At 31.2% G+C, this 21,585-nt stretch overlaps 4 protein-coding genes and 1 long non-coding RNA gene across 5 annotated transcripts; 3 read left to right on the top strand and 2 right to left on the bottom strand.

Annotated features, from left to right (window-relative positions):
• LOC108661084 (U2 small nuclear ribonucleoprotein auxiliary factor 35 kDa subunit-related protein 2-like) lies at positions 2,552-3,316 on the top strand. Its single transcript, XM_018116856.1, has one exon. The coding sequence runs from the start codon at positions 2,667-2,669 to the stop codon at positions 3,003-3,005; it is 339 nt and encodes a 112-aa protein (XP_017972345.1). The 5' UTR covers positions 2,552-2,666; the 3' UTR covers positions 3,006-3,316.
• LOC108661301 lies at positions 5,800-6,735 on the bottom strand. The gene is made up of 2 exons (XR_001927058.1): positions 6,587-6,735; positions 5,800-6,045 (listed from the first exon to the last, which is right to left on the bottom strand). It is a non-coding gene; the product is annotated as an uncharacterized LOC108661301 (long non-coding RNA).
• LOC18605895 lies at positions 9,398-9,990 on the top strand. The gene has a single exon (XM_018117171.1). It carries the CDS (start codon positions 9,455-9,457, stop codon positions 9,791-9,793), a length of 339 nt encoding a protein of 112 aa, XP_017972660.1. The 5' UTR covers positions 9,398-9,454; the 3' UTR covers positions 9,794-9,990.
• LOC18605894 (mitochondrial import inner membrane translocase subunit TIM22) lies at positions 11,743-14,881 on the bottom strand. The gene is made up of 6 exons (XM_007039190.2): positions 14,463-14,881; positions 13,919-14,034; positions 12,670-12,796; positions 12,215-12,363; positions 12,049-12,111; positions 11,743-11,963 (listed from the first exon to the last, which is right to left on the bottom strand). The coding sequence occupies exons 1-6, from the start codon at positions 14,748-14,750 to the stop codon at positions 11,924-11,926; spliced, it is 783 nt and encodes a 260-aa protein (XP_007039252.2). The 5' UTR covers positions 14,751-14,881; the 3' UTR covers positions 11,743-11,923.
• Positions 15,842-20,175, top strand: LOC18605893 (DNA-binding protein BIN4). The gene is made up of 13 exons (XM_007039189.2): positions 15,842-16,080; positions 16,358-16,415; positions 16,769-16,967; positions 17,122-17,183; positions 17,433-17,682; positions 17,836-17,894; positions 17,976-18,029; positions 18,576-18,693; positions 19,014-19,060; positions 19,143-19,169; positions 19,288-19,363; positions 19,542-19,681; positions 19,791-20,175. Exons 2-13 carry the CDS (start codon positions 16,368-16,370, stop codon positions 19,893-19,895), a joined length of 1,185 nt encoding a protein of 394 aa, XP_007039251.2. The 5' UTR covers positions 15,842-16,080; positions 16,358-16,367; the 3' UTR covers positions 19,896-20,175.

Here is a 21,585-nt window from a genome sequence, read left to right as displayed (position 1 = left end):
ATTTAAGATAATTGTCACATAAAAGATTTAATTTTTTAATGTTTACTATTCAAGCCTTTAATTTGTGAAATCAAACACAATTGTCGAATCTCTATATAATTCCACAAAAAAAATCATATATTTTTTTATTCTTGAATTTATGAGCTTTTTTTATCATTATAGATGCTTTGTTGTCGCTCTTATAGTGACATTTATTAAGTTTGGAGAAAAAAGAATTCCAAGAAACATCAAGCCTGTTAAGTAGTTGTATTGACGGTCATACATGGTGTTTAATATTCCGGTATGTGATCTTTGAATCTTTGAATGTTTTAGAACATTAAAATTTGAAACTAACATGTGATTCTCTCACCTCGTACGATTATAGTTATGTATGCTTATATGTTCATAATCATCTTTAGTTTTTGACTTTTAAAATGGAAATTTTCATGTTGCAATCATTATTAAGCTACCAGAAACAATTTTAATTAAAAAAAAAGCTAGGCTACTTACTGTTGCTTCAGCTTAATACTAGAAGGACAAACAAAGGGGATTAGAGTCTTATAAAGTAAATTTCAATTTACAATATAATATGAAATCAAATCCGATCTTTTGTGTTATCACTCCCACATCTTATAAAGTTTTTACATGCAATTTACACAAAATAGATTGCTTGAAAATCAAAGTTACAAATCTAATTGGATGCAGAAAATTAAAAAGTAGTAACAATTTCTTCTTGTTTTTAAACTTCTTTTTTTTTTCTTTCAGAAATGAATGTCATTGTCAATGACATACCTATCATTCTTAATTTATTGATAAAATTAAAAATATTTTATCTATTTGTTAATACGGGTCAGGTAGCATTTACGAGCAATTAAATAAATCAATTCTCAAAAATTTGATGTCACAAATTAATTATTTAATATGAATTATCATTCAATATACTGTCATATATTTAAATGCTACAAGCGAAATTAAACATTATCATATGTCATTTTATTATAAAAAATATATATCCTAAAAAAATACGAAATAACCCTCTAATCTTAAAATATAAAAAATATCAACAACAATATATAGGATAACAGTGCAATTGATAGTAAAAACCAAATAAAGTAACGAAGCAAACACGCTAGTATACCAAGTTCGGTTCCCGTGAACATAATTACCCACTGAACGGAAGAGAGAAGCCTGACAAAGAGTTACTTTACAAGCTAGTGGCTCAAATTAAACGTTGTACATGTTTTCACTCATCATATAAATTGTTCACATGTTTTCACTCATCATATAAATTGTTCACATGTCCAGTCACTCGGAAGGAGTCAGGCGAGTAACTTACACAAGTCATATTCTTAAGTCATTTTATTTTTGTGAAACGTACCAAAAGATGGGAGATGATCAAAAACACTGGACAATGTAAAAAGAGGGAAAGAGCTCGAGGAGATAAACAGGACAAAGAAAAACAAATAAAAAAACCAGTAAAAATATCAGAGGAAAGGAGGCCTTGGGTGCTTGGCTTAGAGGTTTCGACAAGCTCCAAAAGTTTCAGATTTGACATTTACGGATTTGTTTTCTTTTTCCCAATATGACTTTGTCTCCAGCCGAATCCAGATGCCAATAAAAGATTGGAACTACATTCATTACATAAACTTTAATAAACGGTGTAAGAAAATTCTCTGCAGTAAGAAGCCCCACACTCTGGTACTCTCCTACTAAGTTGGTGAATGGAAGGAAGACCGCAGCTTAAAAATGGACGAATACTCGATAATGCAGCGTAACGTTTTTCTATTTTTGGTTCAAAACGATCACTGAAATCCGTTATGATTGTATTAATTATCATAATTAGCTACATAACTTTCAGTATAAATCAAACAACTAGATCTCAATGTCACAAATCTATATTTTTAATTCAAAAATATTTATTAATTAAGTAAAAAAATATTATATTTATATATTTAAAATTCATTTCATTTTTTATTTATGTGAAATTTATGATATATTATCTTATTCAATTATATAATAATTTTATCGCATTGGCTCTTTATTCATAATGAAAAAAATCTCTTCTATTAGTTTAAATGTATTTTAATCTTTATATTTCTTTTGTGATTTAATATTAGTGAAAATTTAAATTTATTTTGATATTATTTATCATGATTATATTTCTAATATAAAAATATATTTATTATATAAAAAAATTTATATTTATATATTTAAAATTCATCTTTATTTCTCACTTATATAAAATTCACTAATCTAAAACTTGTGACACTCAGACCCCAACTAACAAAACACGAAGAGGCCTAAAACCCAATTCGATTAAAATTTTGAAAAGTAGGCCGAACTCCATTAGAGGCTCTAAACCCATTGCGTCACGTGTTCCGAAGGACGGCTATTATGTACACAAGGACAAAAATGGGTAAGGGGAAAGGGATAGGAATAGGCAAGCAAATCCAAGGGCAAAAATGAATTTGCAAACATACAGCACATCGGATACGTAAGCAAATAAAAAGAAAAGCTGGGCCCAAACAAAATAAATAAATAAAGGGGAACCAAACTAGATACATTGAACCTGGACATGTTTGGTTGAGGCCTCCTAGGCTATAAGAGCGTCTACTCCACATCCGTCAATCCATAAAACAATTACGTTCTCCATCAATCGAAGACAAAAAACAGATAACAGCAAATCAATGGCTCCAACAATAGCCGCTGCTGGTCCCAATTCCATAGCAAAGAAAGAAGAGGAAGAAGAGTTGAGGAAGAGAAACCAGGAGTTGGAGAGGGAGTTGAAGGAGAGCAGGGAAAGGGAGGAGCAGATGAGAAAGGAGTTACAAAAGACATGGGAAAGGCTAAGGGTGGCGGAAGAGGCAGAAGAAAGGCTCTGTTCTCAGCTGGGAGAGCTAGAAGCAGAGTCCGTCAATCAGGCCCGTGCTTACAACGCCCACATCCTCTCCCTCATGGACCAGCTCTCCAAGGCTAACCTTCTCGTGCACAACCACCGCTCCTCTGTACCCATCTCCATCCTCTGATCTATGTTTTCTTTTTTCCCAATTGTTTTCTAGTAGTATATATTTTGGGCTTCTGCTTTTGCTTGATGTGTTATGTAACAAGGGCGTGAGGCGTCTAAATCAGTACATTTATTGTATAGTTTTAGTTTGTTTGTAATTAAGGAGTGATTTTGAACCGTGAATTCTTTGTGGGATGATGTAGAGAGCGGAAGCGCGTTGACCATATTCATTTGTTTCAGCTTCTGCCATTGCAACGTAATATGTAATATCCCTCTTTGTCAAAAATGAGAAGCTTTCTGCTATGTAGCTGCGGCTTCTAATAGTTTCCCATTCTCCATTTGTTTGTTGGGTAAAGGTCAAGGAGAAGGAGAAGTCTAACCTGACCCTTGATTCCGTAAGGGACCTATGCAGTATGAACCGTCGAATTTGAAGCAAAGTCGTGGTTCTTTACTTCTTTCTTCTGAAAGATCATTCTAATTCCGAGCTTTGGATTCTCAGAACATATTTTGGTTTCTTTTTTCACATTCATCAAATGAACTAATTAACCAGCTATCGTATAAAGTTGAAGACTCGTATAAATTTAATGGACTTTGAATATGACGTTGGTGTGATGCATTAGACAATCATTGTTGTAAAAGCAAAATATTTTCCTTCTTCAGGTTGAAAAAATTGCCAAGCTTGTTATTCAAGTACAAAAGCAAAGCATTACAATTTAGGTATTGATTTATGCTAAAAGGAAAATTTCATTATCTTTAAGCCATTGTCACACTTATCAAAAGACTTGAAAATGTCAATTGCAATTGGTACATTCAAAATAGATCTGTATTAATCTGATATCATTTTCATTTTAATATTTTATCTCAAAATATCTTGAATTGTAAAATATCTCAATTAAGATATTTTATTCAATGACATGTTTGATAACTACATCTTTAAATACAAAACTCCGATACAAAAGTACCAAACTTGTAAGTTTTAATTACCAGGGATGGTATTTAATATTCTGACAAATAATCTTTGAAGATATTTCAAATTTTTTTAAATATTAAAATTTGGAATTAACCTATGATTCTTAACTCGTATTTTTTTTTTTTTATGAAATTTCTAATTTTTCCGAGCTTATAACTTGTAAGCACAGACCGGCATTGCGCAAAATAAGTATTAAGTGAAGTCTTAACGAAATCAACGAGCATGTTAAAAGGGAATCATCTTGTCGTACGATACTCGTTGCACACCTTGTATGTGCATATTGTTCTGGTATCAAAAGTTTGTCACGCAAAAGAAATATATCTTGTTTTATTTGTCTCAAGTCACAATGAGGAGGAAAATGAAGAAAATAGTCAAGATTGTTTTCAGTAAATTATTTAGTACTAATAAAACTATAATTGAAATTTTTTTCGAGAAAATCATTTTTTGTTAAAAAAAGAGTTAAGTAGATCGAAAGAACTGTGACTGGAAAGACTAGAAAGGATAAAGGGGATCAAAGAGGATAAGAAAGACGAAGAAAAGGGGCAAAAACATGACGAACACTTAAGAGTTACATTTATTTTCCAATGATTCTTTCGTGAATTTGAGATAAAGTATGATTCTTTTATTTTGTAAATGGATGGTCAGAAATTTATCACATATCACATCATTATTGGGCCTCAGTGCCTAACCGCCCCTTCACGAAGAAAAAGAAGCCTCTAGGAGCCGTGGCCCTACCCTCTACTCACTTTCGCATCAAGAAGGTAACCAAACCACAAAATAAAAGGAAAGAATACTAAAATAGGCAAACAATGTAGCCTTTCGTGGACGTCGGAGATCCAGCTACCTAAAGGAGCAAATGGACCCACACCCAATTTAAAATTATAGAAAGGTGAGCCAAACTCCAATTCTCCACGTTTAAAACTCTAACTTTACATTTGATTTGCTAAATAGATAAAAATATAATATAATTATTATTATTTTATTTGATATTATGAATAAAATAAAGTAAAAATTGTTATTATAATTTATTATAATATTTGATTAGTAAAAATAAAATTAGAATAAAAATAAATAGGTGATAAAAAGATAAAAATACCTTTGACTATATTAAAATTTATTTTTATAAAAAAATAAAATTATTCTTATTATCATTTAAATACACATTTATCCTAAAAAATAATTATCCATCATAATTATATTTTATCTTAATTACTAAAAATAATTATAATTTACTCACATATTTTTATAAATGAATAATTATTTTAAAATATAATTTAATTATATTATATTATATCCATCATAATCAATTAAATTTGTGTATAAATGTTTATTTTTAGCCAATTCTTCACATATTATGAATCATTTACACTTGTGCTTAGAAAAAATATTGGAGAATAAATATTTGGGAAAAAAATGAAAAAACTAGTAGAAATAAAAAATCATGTTTTTTGATATATTAAATAGATGATTGTCTTTGAAATTAAAAAGATAGTCTTCCATTTTTTTCTAAAAAAAAAGTAAGTTATGTCTTTTGATATATTAAATAGAAAATTATATCTTTGAAAATAGAAAAATGGCCTTCCATTTTTTCCTAAAAAAAATGTAAATTATGTCTTTTGATAAATTAAATACAAATTCATATTATTTTTTAAAAAATAAGAAAATGATTTCTTTGAACCCAGCACGGTGATGCTGAGGAAACATAAATGACAAAGAGAGAAATAACGTGTCTTTTAATTTAGATAAGCATTTCATATCTGAGAAGAAAATGACAATTTACAAGCATAACTAGTGCATATTAGTATGGAAAGTAATAAATAATAAAAGAGCCTTACAATACTATAAATACCTTTTAGATGAAAATATTATTACATATAATCAAAAGATAAGGTATAGTTTACAAAAATATACTGACCTTGAAAGTAATTGATGAATATTCATCCCATTACACTAACTTACAATATGCATAAAACCAATAAAGTCGCTACAATAACATTACCCTTATACAAAAAAAGCAAAAAGTCACAACTTAAATTGGGCTGTTACTCGCCTAAAGGGCACCAGCTTCTACTTAAACTGGGTTTGGATGAAACTGCATAACGTATTCACAACACAATTAAATTAAGGATGCACAATTAAAAACAGTGTCAAGGCTTGACAATGTTGTGTTTAATTCTACAATGGCAAACATCATGGCCATAATCAGTAGCTTGATGATAATTCCAGATTATTGTTCTTATAACAAAAATCTCTAAATAAGCTAGAGCATTGACTTGAAAATTCAATATTAGCACTATTTCCAGATTTTGTCTCTATTTTTTTAGATATAACTCTATATTTATTCAAACAAAGCACAAGACCAACCTAAGGCGGTAATTAACCTAATAATAAACCAATTTTACCAAAATCAGTCAAAATTCCCAATTGTTTTCTACCACTAAAACCCCCAATCAACAAAAAAAAAATTAAAGACTCAATTTTTTCCCATAAATTCTAACAATTAAGAATCAAAATTCATAAAATTCACACCTCAAATTCACAAGTAAATTAGATCTACTAAATCCCATAATCAACAATAACACTAAAAACCCTTAAATTAAAATTTTGTTGCTAAAAGGATTTGAAGCAAGTACCTGGACTATGGACAGCTGAGAGGGAAGGGAAGAAGGGTGAGAGTGTCTGCGAGAGAGGGGAAGATGGATGGGTGAGAGAGCGACTGAGAGAGAGGGGAAGACGAACGTGTGAGAGAGCAGCTGAGAAAAAGGAGGGTCAGACAGGGGAAGACGAGCTGAGAGAGGAGAAAGAGAAAAAAAAAATAGAACTTTTTATATGAGACAAAGTTGTGATTTTGCAAATCTATTGAGGGTATTTTAATCATTAAACATTTTAAACCTATATGGGTCACGGAATAGATAAAGCCAAGGGAGGCATGGGTATTACCCATTTCAGACTTAAACCCAAGTTGACATAATTGTTATTCTTTAGGAATTCCTATTCCTCATTCTATTTGACAACCAAACAAGAGAATAAAGTTTGCATGGGAATAAAGGGAAAATAGCATAGCTATTGTCTATACCAAACGTGCCATAAACCCATTGGTCACTTGTGCCGACGATGGTTGATTATGGAGGAATTAACAAGAAAGGGAAATGTGAATTCAATGTAATAAGTAATCGTGATGATTTGATTTTTATTGCAGTAAAAGAAGATAATATTATTTAATTATTAAAAAATATTTTAAGGCATTATATAGCAAAATCAGTGTATAAACAATGAAACTAATCAAACTACCCTTCAAATTTCTATACTTATTCATTTTTTTCAATGTAATCTTTATATTTAAAATTAAAATAATTTAATTTATTAATTTTAAAAATTATTTTAATTTAGTCTATTTTTTTAACAGCATCTAATTTTACCTTTAAAAAAATAACATCAGTATTGATATCAGTGTTAACGTAACACATTTTGATAATGTAGCATGTCATGTGACATCGACATGCAATGTCATGTGTTACTAATATATTGACGTGTCAGCATCATCTGATAGATAAAAAAATTTTCATAATTTTTTTGTGTCACCTCATAAGGATTAAATTGAATAAAAATATATAGTACATAGATTAAATTTAATAAAATTGAGATGTTGAGAAACTAAATTGAAAAAATATTTAAAAAATATAAATCTTTAAGTGAATGATAGATATATTTATTAATATGCTAAATATTTAAGTATAAAGGATTTATGATGTTAAAAATATATATAAATATTTTCTTACTTAATTATTTGATTATAAAATATGTACATTAATTTATTTTTTTTACAAAAATTAAGTTTAAATTCTCTTTCTATAAAAAAATTTCAAAAAAAATTTATATCTAAAGTCAAATTTAGATAAATAACTTACATTATATTGAAACAAAATAATATAAATTGACTAAATAAATTTGTTATTCTTCTATTTATAGTAGTATAAAAATTTGAAATTTATTTGACTTAATTTTTAACTTAAGCTGAACTCAAATTAGCAAAATAGGTTTATTTAGTTATAACTTTCACAATTTATAAATATTTATTATTTTAAAATTATTCAACTTTTACCCAATTTACTTTTTATTTAAATTTATTGAAAATTTTGTATAAAACGATTTTATTTAAGTTCAAATACCACAATCAAATTATGCTAAATTTAAATTTACATTATTAATTTGGATCTATAAAAAATTTATAAATACAAAATAAAATTATACAAATATTTAAAATTATATTTAACTCTATCAACTATAAATGCAGTATTTAATACATGAGATTTTAACCTAAAAAATATAACTTGAAATATTAAACAAAACAAAAACATCAAAAATAAATAAAAAATTGAAATGGTGGGATAACTCAAATTCTATGGTTGTAATAAGAGACTTGTCATATCCAAATTAAGCAAGTTAGAACCAAAAATTATTTTTATAATCATCGTTAACTCCATATCTCAGTTTTTTATTATTTTAAAAGAAAAAACTAAATCAACCTAGTTTGCTAATTTGAGTTTAATTCAAGTTAAAAGCTAAATCAAATAAATTTTAAATTTTTGTACTATTTTAAATAAAAAAAATATTTATTTTTTATATTATTTTTTTAACATAATGCAAGTTATTAATCTAAATTTGATTTTAGGTATGAAATTTTTTTCAAAATTTTTTTATAAAAGAAAATTTCAAACTTAATTTTTACAAAAAAGATAAATTAATATATATATTATAAAATTAAATAATCAAATAAGAAAATATTTATATATTTTTAAATACGATAAATTTTTTACACTTAAATATTTGATTTAAATCTATTTAAAGATTTGTTTTTTCATTTTTGTTTCAATTTAGTCATTTAACATTTCGTTTTTGTTTAAATTAGTCTTTATATTATATATTTTTGTTCAATTTAATTCTTATGACATAATATAAAAAAAAATTTTATATACCACGTGACACTAATATATCATCATATTAGTGTCACGTGACATTGTCATGTCATCAAATCAATACCATATGACATGCCACAGTCAAAATGTATCACATCAATATTGATATTATTATTTTAATAATAAAATTAAATAGCATTAAAGAAAGAGATTAAATTAAAATAGATTTTAAAAATAATAAATTAAATTATTTTAATTTTAAGTCATAAATTAAATTAAATTAAATATAAAAATACATTAATATAGGGATATGATGGATATTTTGGCTCAACGAAGCCAGTGATTATTACCTTCTAGACTATTTACTGCAAAAAGAGTTGAAAATGTGAAGGGTGAAAAGTTCTGCAACATAGAGCAAAGCAAATACGTAAGCAGTACTCGGAAAAAGGGCCCGTAGCAGATACATTGAACCTGGACATTTTTGTTATTACTTACAAGTTTCGTCTATAAAAAGAGACCACTTCACATTGGTTCATCAATAACTACCATTTTCTCCGGCAATCAAAGAAGAAACAGAGCAAAAAAATGGCTCCAACAAAGGCTGTAGCTGATCCCAAATCCATAGCTAAGAAGGAAGAGGAAGAAGATTTGAGGAAGAGAAACAAGGAGTTGGAGAGAGAGCTGAAGCAGAGCAGGGAAAGAGAGGAGGGGATGAGAAAGCAGTTAACAGAGGCATGGGAGAGGCTGAAGATGGTTGAGGAGGCTGAGGAGAGGCTATGCTCCCAGCTGGGAGAGCTAGAGGCAGAGTCCGTTAATGAGGCCCGTGCTTACAACGCCCGTATCCTCTCCCTCATGGACCAGCTTTCCAAGGCTAACCTTGTCGTCAACAACCACCCCTCCCCTACACCCCTCTCCATTCTTTGATCTATGTTTTTTTCTTCTTTTTCCAATTGCTTTATAGTGAATATATTTGGCTTCTGCTTTTGTCTGATGTTTTATATCGTAACAAAAGCGTGAGGCATCTGAATCCGTTTGTGTATGAATGAAACCGTATACATATTTGGTTAAGGAGAGCTGAATCAGCTTTCTCACAATACAATATATCCATTTGTTTCAGTTTACGTTAATGTTGCAACTTAACAATCCGTCGCAGTGAACTAGTTTTGTCTAATTTTCTTCTTGTTTTCGGTTTTTTTTTTGTTAAAGTCAGGGAGAAAGATATAAGTCTAACCCTTGACTCCGTAAGGGGGCTATGAACCATTGAATTCGATGGCAGAGTCGTTGATCATTAAATGTCTCTCTCAAAGATCGTTCTAAATCCAAGCATTTGACATAGAACTAGAGAAAAGTCAATGGTCAAATAAAATTATGCAAATTAGCGCTGCATGTTTGTGAAATGCATTTCAAAGACTTGCAATCCTTTTTCAATAAAGAGGGCAACTTTAGGTTATAAATACAAGCAAGAGTTTCCTTTCACTAATTTCCTTGTGCGCTGAGGTTGAAAAACAATACCAAGAGAAGCTTGTTAATCTGGTACCGGTATAGATAATTGGACAAATTATCTAATTATAATTATAATACAATACTATTACTTAATTACTATAAATAAATAATTATATATATCATTAATCTTTGTAATATACACAATTTAGATTATAATTTAAAAACTTGGCATATATCTTGGAAAAATTGAAAATGTCATTTTCAATTAACACGTGGAAAATAAACTTGTACAAATTTGATAGCATTTCATTTTGATATCTAAAAGAATTGAAACTGTTATCTATCAACAAGTTTTTAAATCTCACGAGTCACAATTAACTATCTCTATATTTTTATTCAATGACATTTTTTTTATAGCTACATTTATAAATGCAGAACTCGAACTGATAACACCAAACCTGTTAAATAATAGTAGTAACTATCATAAATGATTTTTAATATCTTGGTAAGTAATCTTTGAAGGTATCTAAAATTTGAAACTATGCTACGCCTATGGTTATGTATGCTTATATGTTCATAGTCATCTCTCTAGTTTTGGGAGTTCATGTCTGTGTAGATTTTTTGATGGTAGTTGAATCTTAACACTTAAGCCCATTCAACGGATAAGGACTTTTCCCTTTGGTGGATGTCATGTGACTTTTTTTGATTGGAATTTTTCATCTTGCAATTATTAGTTAGCTACAGGAAAGAATTTTCGACAAAAACGGCTAAGCAAAGGCCGGGATGATGGTTACCGTTCGCTTAAGAATGGAACATCGTTGTACGTTTCCGAAACACCATGGCCCTGAAAGTGTCCATCAAAAGGCTTTTATTTATGCTGGGCCCTTACCGTTTCGGCTACTGGTCGCTTTTCATTTCGGAAAAGAACTTCAATTATTGTGAAGTCCCTCCTGTTCGGATATTTATTTCACCATCCCACCACAACCGTAGGTATCAATTCTATTACCATTTACTAAATTTTCATCCGAACACGGCGGGTTGCATCATTCCACCGTCATTACTACCCATTCGAAGTCCAACACCCATCCGAACAGAGTCACATCTGGTTAATTTGCTTGGCTTTTGAGCTCTGGGTTAAAATTATTATCAAACTTCACAAGTTCACAGCACCTGGACACAATTGATCATCCGATCATATAATTCATAACACAAGCAAATCCTTGGTCCAGTTCCAGGAACTCAAACAGCCTACATTTCAGGTACAGGAGTCAGAAGACCGTATACCTCAGTTGTAAACGCTAAACCCACACTTGAAGTGCTATGATTATCACATTAAATTTAGCACGCATTAGCAGCACACTTATTGGTTATAGCAGCAACCTTAACCATGTTAAACTTAGAAATCATTAATGATTTGGTTAGAAAAAGCAGAGAGGCAAATACCAAAATTACTGCATTTAAGCTCATGAGTCTAGCATCTTCATCCGAGGTTTAATATAACAACAACTGAAACTACTTGAAAAATTAAAGCTACAGCAAACTGTTTAAAGAATTCTAAACAAGCATGCTTATCGAAATTTGATGTTAAGGACATCAGAGACAAAATGGAATTCACCCACGGCTTCCTAGTTTCTCTCTCAATTCTGGGTCCCTGAAGACAAATATTTAACCAGAAGGTGAGATAGAATCCAATTGTCAAGGGCAATAATTACCATACATTGAAGATTGAGTCAAACCTCTGAATATGATCAAGAATAAGGAGCCTGGGCCCAGGGGGTATTTTCACATCTCTAAGAGCACTGAAACACATCATGACAATTAAAAGGCCATTAGGATTTATTTAAACATTTCACAAAATATTAATTAGAAAGTTAAATGAAGATTAAAAATCCAATTGCTTGCCTATCAGTGAGCAAAGGCAATGTGCTATCTGTTAACAAGCCTTTCTTGAAATTCTTCTCATAGTTCTGGAGGCCAAGACTATTTAACATGGATCTTGTTCTGGAATAGTATGGATCCTCAGCAGGAGGTTGAGAAAACTTTTTCCCTAACTGATTATAAAAAATAAGGCTGTTAGATATAAGACTACAGTCTAAAGGCCAGTACAGCACTATTTCAAAGCAGTGCCCATTCAGAATATTCAACTACCAAAAGGGGAAATTTACTTGAGAAGCACATGGATATATGACACTTCCAATATAAATTGATTCCAAAAGTTTATCAACCATTTATCCCATCACCTCTTTTTTTGTTTATGCATGCTCTATCATGTTCACAACCTGCAGATCAGTTAATAACCAGAAATGGACTGAAGATAAAATAGTGATCTCAGAGACCCTAACTAGATAATAAATCACCTGGAAAAGCCCGCCTTGAACAAGTGCAAAAAAAAGTCCAGAACTGACTGCATTTGCAGCCTGATTTGGGCCACCTATGCCACTCACCAATGAAAACATGGCCCCAGAACCAAAAGCTGCAACCATGCTGCAATAATACAAAGTTATCTTAAACAACAGTGTAAACCTAAGGTATAATTTAAACCATATAAAAATCAATGAGTTCTACAGTTCTTTATTCAAACAACAAGCTTAGTCAATTATACATTATTCAGATTACCACACACAAATATCCAAGAATGCTCTCCATAAATGATGTTGCAATTGTAATTTATGAAGGGAGAGTGGGGCAGAGAAAGCAAATTTTCCCCTAGGAGAACAGGACAAAACATGGGGGGAGAGGTGGAATCTAGAAGAGCAAATGGAAGAAGATAAAACTACCGTGCAGTTCATTGACAAAACTACCTCCAAGTTTCTATATCGATAGTCAAATAAGCTAGTTCAAAACTGACAAGGTCTTAAAAAATTGTTATCCCATCTGTTACTCAAAATAATATATAAATAAGTTAATCACCTTCTAACTGAAACAGTTAAAATATTTTCAGACTTATTTCTATTTGTCAGATGCATACAACCTAAATAATATCAGGACCATGATCTCCAATTAGCCTGACACAGCCTATTTTACCAGATTAGCCACAAACAGAAATCAAGTTGGTTCCTAGAAGGCAACAGGTTAGAGTCCATGACAAACCAGAGGGGTACATGAGACTTCATCCTTTCCCAAATGCTATGTTGATGAATCTAACTGCGCTACTTTTTGATGAAAGCAAAAGAGAACATTCCTTTCTAACTAACCAAATTCAAAAAAGGCCAAAACAGATATACTACCATAACATCTCCATGGTCTAGAACAACATTGACCAGAACATTTGTAAACTTAAGATTAATTTAGCCCGAAAAGAATGACATTGAGACTCTTTCTCTGCATCTCAACAGGGATCTCATTGAGATTCAGTACATGACTGAGGACAAAATCAGAATAATAAAATAAGATATAATGATGAAAAACAATCTTGGTCTGTGTCTTCAGAAACAAGTCCATCAATAGCATTATCTGTTCGTATCTTTTATGAGTTTATTGAGCATATTGCAGCATATGTTAGTATGTTGTATTCTGATTGAACTCTGACTAGTAGCAATATCCCCTAGCCATAAAAACAACAGAAAGAAAATAATGAAGATAAAAAACTGTGATAGAAAGGTCCACCTAGATTGGACATCCTCCTTGCCTCTCAATCTTCTCATAACACAAGATATGCCAGCATTGACACCCGTCATCACTGCAAAATTTCGAGCTTGTACCAAGGGACCTCCTGATAGAGCCTGTAATCAATGTCAACATCTTTCACTTATCAATAAAAATCCATTTATCATTGATTAATTGAATGCTATTTACAAAACCCTTCAGTATCAAAAACTAAGGCTTTAGTAACAGGTAACAAAAAACTCAATTAGCATGTACTGCATACGAAGAGATCCTCCTTAAAATCACATAAACAGCATTAACACATTAAGTTACACAGGAAGCACACAACAAACATAAAAACCCTGACTTTAAGCCTTTACCCGAAATTAAAAACGACAGATTGGAGTAAAAGAAACTGAAAAAAGGAGGATTGGAAACCGTGTTGTTGGTTAAGTTACAGAGAAACCTATTAAGAAGGAATATTACTTTTTTGAGATATGGCAATTATAGTTCTGAAAATATCAAGGTTGTAGACTAAAAATGAAAGAGAGAAATAGGGCGAGACCTGGGCTTGCTGGAGAGAAGCCATCGCTTGAGGATTGAGGGAAGACTGAGGAGTTGGAAGAGAGGAGGAGATATCGTTGGTGAGGGTACCCATGAAAGCCCCGATAGCAGCACCCTGAGCCGCGCTGGTGCCGGTAACCACAGCCGCCTCGACTGGCATGGACTGCTTGGCTAGCCATGTCCTGAACCCGTTCTCTACTTCCTTGAACTTGGCTTGCAATTGTTCCAGAGGGTTTTGCTGCGGCATCAACCTGGGCACCATCAACCCTTGCTCTTTGCCTCGCTCCATTTCGTCAGAATTTTTGTATAATTCGATTGACTGCCGAAAGGAAGAGGCTTTGGAAATTGTAATGTGGGTGCTCGGTGTTGCTGGAGATGGATAATATGTTTGGTACAGCCATCCTATTTTTGGTTTTGGTTTTGTTCTCATTCTCGAAATGGGCTTTTACCCAAACCTCTTCCAGGCAATTAATTGCGGTCTCTCTCATTTTATGCTTGATGCCATACCAAATAAGAGCCCATAGCTGGACCAGAAAGTTTATGGCAGTTTGAATAATGTGTCTGTCAATGTTAGAATTAATTTCAAGGTAATACTAGTAGTTCCAAATTATGTGCGAATTTATGGAAATACTACTATTTACTACCAATTGATTTGATTGAATAAAAAAATTGATAAATTTAACTTAAATTTTGCTAACAAGGGCCTTTAGAACAATCTTTAAGATTAGTTAAATTATTATTTGTTGATAATTAATGTGATCATTGCAATGCTTTAAAAGAAGATGAAAATGGTTTCTGGTTAGTTGGGTTTATATATAAAATAGGAAATTTATTTTCTTTGGTAGCAGAACTATGGGCTTTATATCAAGGGTTAGAAATATGTTGGAATCGAGGTTATAGAATGATATTAGTAGAATCTGACTCTTTGCTAGTGTTTCATAAAATTTCAACAGAAATTTCTAACTTGGACCTTTATACTAATTTACTGCAAAGAATCAAATATTTGTTACAGAGAAGTTGGGATTGCTTTTGTAACTCATGTATATCGTGAAGCCAATTAGTGTATAGATTGGATGGCAAGTTGGCAACACACCATGATAATATTTTAAGCTTACATGTTTGTGATAGGCCCCCATCTAGTATTCTTACTATTTTATTTGGAGATATGTTTGGTATTATTTGATCAAGGATGATGTAATTTTTTGATTTAAGTTAATATATTTTCTTTATAAAAAAAGATATTTACTAAATACGATTACATTAAAAATGTACCATTAAAGCACTTATAGCCAAAAATCTATTCAAATTACCAAAAATATGTATTGGTCAAAACTTTTTAGATAAAGAAAAACACTAGACCTACATGGCTTGGCTTCACCCGGCCCAAATAGCATCACTGGGGAAAAACCAAAAGAACTCCATCAACCATAGTCCATCCGGCTAGTGCCCACCGGTGAAGCCCTAACCGCTCCACCCTGATTGCTTCTCTCAACTCTCAAACCAAATCCCGCGCACTGACTCACTCAGCTGATTCTTTAGGGGGTTGGGCCTCGCCCCTTACTTGTCTTGCTCTTTCCCTCTTCTTCTGCTGCTCACTCCCATCACTTGCATTTTATCTGGTACTTCACTCTTCCCGTCTTCTTTCATATTTAGTTTTATTTTCTTTGATCTACGCCCGGCACCGTTAACGTTTCCGTTGACTTATGTGAATCTTGCTACCTTTTGTTTACTTAAACAGCTCATGAACTGAAAATGCAAACATTTTCTACCTTAAGGAGAGCCTTTTAGGGTTTCTCTGCTAACATTTCCATTGATTTATTTGACTCTCGCTACCTTTTATTTTTCTGCTCCTTTCTGGGCTTAAATGTCGACATCATAAATTTGTATAATCTAAAGTCAGGGAAGAATGAGTAGCTCCAGGGAAAATTCTCCAGATTGGCTGCGTTCTTTTCAGGTATCTTAACCCTGCTTTCTTTAGCTTCTGTTATTGTTGTTACGTGAACTTCGCCGATTGCTGTCCTTGCTTCCTTTTCATTCCAAAGAAGTTCAATTAGGTTAATTAATTACGTGCTTTACTTGGTAATTTCTTAAAAAATGCTTTTACTTGAGAGCTATTTGCTTGACAGTCTTCACTATATTTCCCCCCACATTTTTTTTTCGCAATTCAATTTGTTGCTAAAATTCAAAGGTTAATCAAATTGTTCTATTTCAACCTTTTGATTTGTAAGCCATATGGTAGTTAGTTTACTCTTGCTTGCACCTTTACATTGTTCTCTTACTGACCCTGAGAATCTACTTTGTTTTCAGGCGCCAACTTCTACGCTGACATTATCTTCGGATTCCAATTCTTCACCAAACTGTAGCCCGCTTAGGGAGTATAAAACTGATGATGAAGAAAACTTTCTACACAGTTCATCTACATGGGAAAAGGGCAAAAGAAACAACAATAAAGTACATGAAACTCCTTCAAAAAAGAAGAAAATAGATGTCTTGAAAAGTTCGGAAGGTAAAACAGAGTGATGTTCCAATGAAATCTTAAAACAGAGTAACTTCTGATTATGAGTGTTTCTTTCCCCCTTTAGAGTTGTTATGTATATATTTATTTAATTTGACTTTGTTCTTTACAACTGGTGCACTATGAGCTTTTAGCAATGATACAGGACATAGGGATGATGCGAAGGCTGCTAAGGGAGAAATATCCAATAAACACTTGGGATCTCATGTAAGAAACTTCACATTGCCTTGGGATTACCTAATTCGGGGTTCTTCTTTATTATAGCCTTTCATGGTCTATCAGAAAAGTCATCAAACTTAAAAATTGATTTGGACTTCTTTTTAGAATTTATTAAAACAAAGATAAATTTTGTTTTGGAAATGAATCATATCCTCATGGAACAGAACCATCTTTCATTCATTTAACAGTATGATCAACATTAATGTAAAATTTACTCCATACATCTATGTTGAACAGGCAGCAAATAGTTCAATTTGGACTTTATCATCAGATTCTGAGTCTTCTCCGGGTCATTCTCCTAAAAGGAAGGAGAAAATATCTCTATCTCAAGAGAGTGGAGAGGCCAATGATCCAGTTCTGACTGGCAGAGGGGGCGAGTCTCCACGAAAGAAGACTTCTAAAGGAAAATCTCCGAAAAAGGGGTTAAAAGTGGGTGGCCAGACTCCTGAAATGGAGAATAATGTGAATGATGATGGAAAGATAACAGGTATGATACTGGATTTATAAATGTAAAATTTGCTCTTAACTTTCTTGTATTTGGTTTGGATAGCTTAAAAACATTCATATAGCTGATGCAAAGGCTATTTATGTGATAAAGCTACCTAAGTTGCTTCACAAGCGATTTCTGATTGCGATACAGAAAATGATGATAATATCGCGGCTGCTGAGGAGGCATCTGAAAAGCACATTGAGCCTCATGTAAGAATGTTGGCAACAACTGTGATGGTTTCTTCTCTATCCTCTAGCTCACCAAATTTTTCGACAATCTATAATGTGTAGGTTTCTACCTCAAGATTGCCTTTGGTGCTGTCTGAGAAAATTCAGCCTTCAAAGGTAGGGAACATTTTGTCATAGTTATAGCTCTTTACATCTAGCTTCCCTAGAGAATTGGCTGTGAGTTTCAAAAAGGATGGTCTTGGCAATGTCAACCACTTCAGTTTCTTGAAAGTGTTTTGAAGTTTTACCTTATATTGTACAGGAAATCGATTAAGGAAGATTTAATTACTAGGAGGATAATCAGCAGTAATCTAAAATTTGTTGATTTGCTTACTTTTTAAGTCAGTAGAACTCTGCAAACAACCTGGGAAAACCAAGAAACCAATCTTAATTAGTATATTTGGTTTGTCTACTTTCGGACTTTTAAGGATTTGGTTTCATTTCCTTTTATTGTAACTGAAAATCTAAAACCTTTTAGTTTGGTTTGGTTTTTTTTTATATGTGAGAAAAAATAACAGGCCTCAAGCAAACCAAATATATTTTATGTTATGGAGATCTTAAATCTTATAGAATTAACATAATGAGGTTTGGGCATGTGATGTGATTACGTTTGTGTGCATTCAAAAGAAGCCAGTCTAACAAGAGGCTTTGTGGTTTTTGCAGGCACTTGTTGAGTGTGAAGGGGATTCCATAGATTTGAGTGGTGATGTGGGGGCTGTTGGACGAATAGTAATTTCAGATACTGCATCTGAAAATCATGAAATGTTCTTAGACTTAAAAGGCATGTTTTGATCCAATGCACTGCTTAGGTTAAGATGATATATCTGTTTGTTGTTATGTTTGAACTTTTAAATAATCATCTCTAACTGGTTCGTAAGATAATGACACCTTGTTTTTTAAAAGAATACATATATGCATATGTACCCAAGTAACTTGGACTTGTTCAGTACTAAAATTCAGTAAGTTACTGGGTATTTCTGTTAAACTTTATCTGTTTTTACATTCTTCTACTTAAATCTTGGATGTATACTCTAGTTCCACTTTAAAAACCTTATCTTTCTCAATCTCTCATGACTGGTTCTACATGGCTTATTTTCTCAGGAACCATTTACAAAACAACAATAGTGCCTTCCAGAACATTTTGCATTGTGCGTAAACTCTGTCTTGCATTTTCTCACTGGACATTTGTGAATCTATTGATGTTGTTAACACCGATTTTTCATTGTACAGGTTGGCTTTGGTCAGTCTGAGGCAAAGGTTTGTCCTAGTACTTTACCTTTGATATTATTTTGGTCAGTCAGCTGCTTGATACTTTCTAAAACATCGCTGTTAAATTTCCTCATCGCTCCCTGTAAATTGCATATTCTATTGTCAGATTGAGGCTATCATGAATGACTTCATTCAGCTTAAATCACAATCGAATGTTTGCGAAGCAGAAACCATGGTTGAAGGTAACCTTATTTTCGCTATTTATTTATTCATTTGTGGAAAAAAGGGGAAGGGATATGGGGTTGAGGGCAACTGGCAAGAATGTGCTTCTATCTAATGTAGATAATGATTCATACTTTGACGTATTTACTTCCATAAAAATTTGCCCTTCCTTGATATTTGATCATCTTGCATTAATAGGTACACTAGATGGCTTCTCATTTGATTCTGAAGACGAAATTGACAAGATGCCTAAGACTATTCCCCATCAAACTGATCAAAATGAGGGCACTGATGGACAAATGAACGGGAAAGCCAAAGGAAAAGCAGACAAAACATCTGTATGCATTTGGATCACCTTCACTAAAGTGTATCTTTGTTGAATAGAAAAAATTCCTGCCTTTATTGCAAGAATATCTGTATATTTATCTAAGGTATGTCTTGATGCAGACGGCATCACGGAAGAGAGGTAAAACTGCCGGAGGAAAGCCACAGCCGCCCAAAAAAGCAGGAAAGAAAACTGTCGTTTCAAAAAAACCCAAGACCAGAAAATGAGAGACGAAACCAATGTTCAAAAACTTGTTGTATATGCAGCCAATTACAGACATTTGGTATAAATTCCTTGGCTTGAGTAAGAGCAGAAAATGCTTTTTCTTTTTCATTTTTTATGACAAAAGGTGGGTCTTTTTTTCTTGTGCATCATGCTCTTGGTTTCTTTATTTTGTAAGCATATTTCACAGTTACTAATTATGAATTGCCATCAATTGTAAAACGTAATATATGCTACTGTACCCTTGCCTCGGTAGCATTGGATGAAAACCGGCAAAATTACCTATGCTTTGTTGAGAAATATTTGAGCTATTTTCTCAGTGTTTTTGGCAGAAGCACCTCATTGCAGATAAATTCAGCATGCCTAAATAAAAAATAGTGAATTAGGAGAAAGATTGGCATTAGCAGGAGAGAACCGGAAGAGGTAAGGGTGAGTAAAATCAAATCAAATTAATTATCTACTCAAATTAAATGCGATTTGGATAAAACGATTTAATTTAATTAGTCTATGGAATCAATTGGTTTAAAATGTTTGATTCAATTGGCTTTTTGATCGGTTTTTGATTTTAAAAATTTTAGATCAATCTACTCAAAAAATTAAATTAATTTTTTATATATATTAAAAAGAATCGATAATAAATTTAATTAATAAAATATTTAAAATATATTAATTTTTTATATATACGTATACAAATCATAATCATAATAATTTAATTTTAATTTTATATATTTATTTATTTATAAATCTATATTAATATGAAATTATAAATTATATATTTTAAAAGATATAATTTATATATTAATATTATAATAGATGATAGTAAATATCATATATATTAATATGTTATAATTATTATATTTTAGTAATGTTTTGTAATATAAAATGTTATGAATAATATATAATAGTATAAATATTATATATATATATATATTTAATTTATGCATAAGTATTTATATAATTTATAATAAACTTTATTTATATGATTACACTTAATGATCTTATTAATCATCATTATAGTTTTTATAACATATTGTTTATAATTAGTTATTATTTATACAAATTTTGATATAAAACATTATATCATATAAGTTGTACCATTAATTTCATATATACGTAATAAAATAATATATATATTTAATTTATACATAAATATTACTGTAATTTATAATAAATTTTATTTATATGATTACACTTAATAATTTTGTTAGTTATCATTTTAATTTTTATAACATATTGTTTATACTTAGTTATTATTTATACAAAGTTTGATATAAAACTTAAAATATTATAACATATAAATTGTGTCATTAATTTCATATATATAATAAAGTAATATATTATATTCATACATATATTTAATTTATACATAATTTATATATTTTATATAAATAAAGTTTTTAAATTTTAATATTATAATTTATAAAAAAATAGTGATAAAATTTTGATCTATTGATACAAAACAAATCGATCAAACTAATTTTATATTTGATGGATTTGATCATTTATATTTAATCGATTTTGACTTATTTTTTTTAAAATATTTGATTTATTTGATTTTTAAATATAACAAATCAAACTATTTATTTGCTCACCCTTGATAAGAGGATATTTGATGAAAAATCACCTCCACAACCTAGGTCTTGCCGGCATCTCCACTAGATCGAGGGTGAATGCGCTCACATAACGCTAATTGCC

The sequence above is a fragment of the Theobroma cacao genome, chromosome 3, assembly GCF_000208745.1.
Source record: "Theobroma cacao cultivar B97-61/B2 chromosome 3, Criollo_cocoa_genome_V2, whole genome shotgun sequence".
In the NCBI taxonomy this organism is placed as follows: Eukaryota; Viridiplantae; Streptophyta; class Magnoliopsida; order Malvales; family Malvaceae; genus Theobroma; species Theobroma cacao.
The sequence above is the reverse complement of the archived record's forward strand: the minus strand, read 5'-3'. Positions and strand labels throughout refer to the sequence as shown.

Bases quoted from the DNA above. Each gene is read 5' to 3' on its own strand.
- LOC108661084 (XM_018116856.1), top strand. From the start codon at position 2,667: ATGGCTCCAACAATAGCCGCTGCTGGTCCCAATTCCATAGCAAAGAAA.
- LOC18605895 (XM_018117171.1), top strand. From the start codon at position 9,455: ATGGCTCCAACAAAGGCTGTAGCTGATCCCAAATCCATAGCTAAGAAG.
- LOC18605894 (XM_007039190.2), bottom strand. From the start codon at position 14,750: ATGGAGCGAGGCAAAGAGCAAGGGTTGATGGTGCCCAGGTTGATGCCG. The intron at 12,797-13,918 runs GTGGACCTTTCT...GTATTATTGCAG, and splicing joins AAGGAGGATGTCCAATCTAG to CATGGTTGCAGCTTTTGGTT. The intron at 11,964-12,048 runs GTTTGACTCAAT...ATTTGTCTTCAG, and splicing joins ATTCTTGATCATATTCAGAG to GGACCCAGAATTGAGAGAGA.
- LOC18605893 (XM_007039189.2), top strand. From the start codon at position 16,368: ATGAGTAGCTCCAGGGAAAATTCTCCAGATTGGCTGCGTTCTTTTCAG. The intron at 16,968-17,121 runs GTAAAACAGAGT...GCAATGATACAG, and splicing joins TGTCTTGAAAAGTTCGGAAG to GACATAGGGATGATGCGAAG. The intron at 19,682-19,790 runs GTATGCATTTGG...GTCTTGATGCAG, and splicing joins GAAAAGCAGACAAAACATCT to ACGGCATCACGGAAGAGAGG.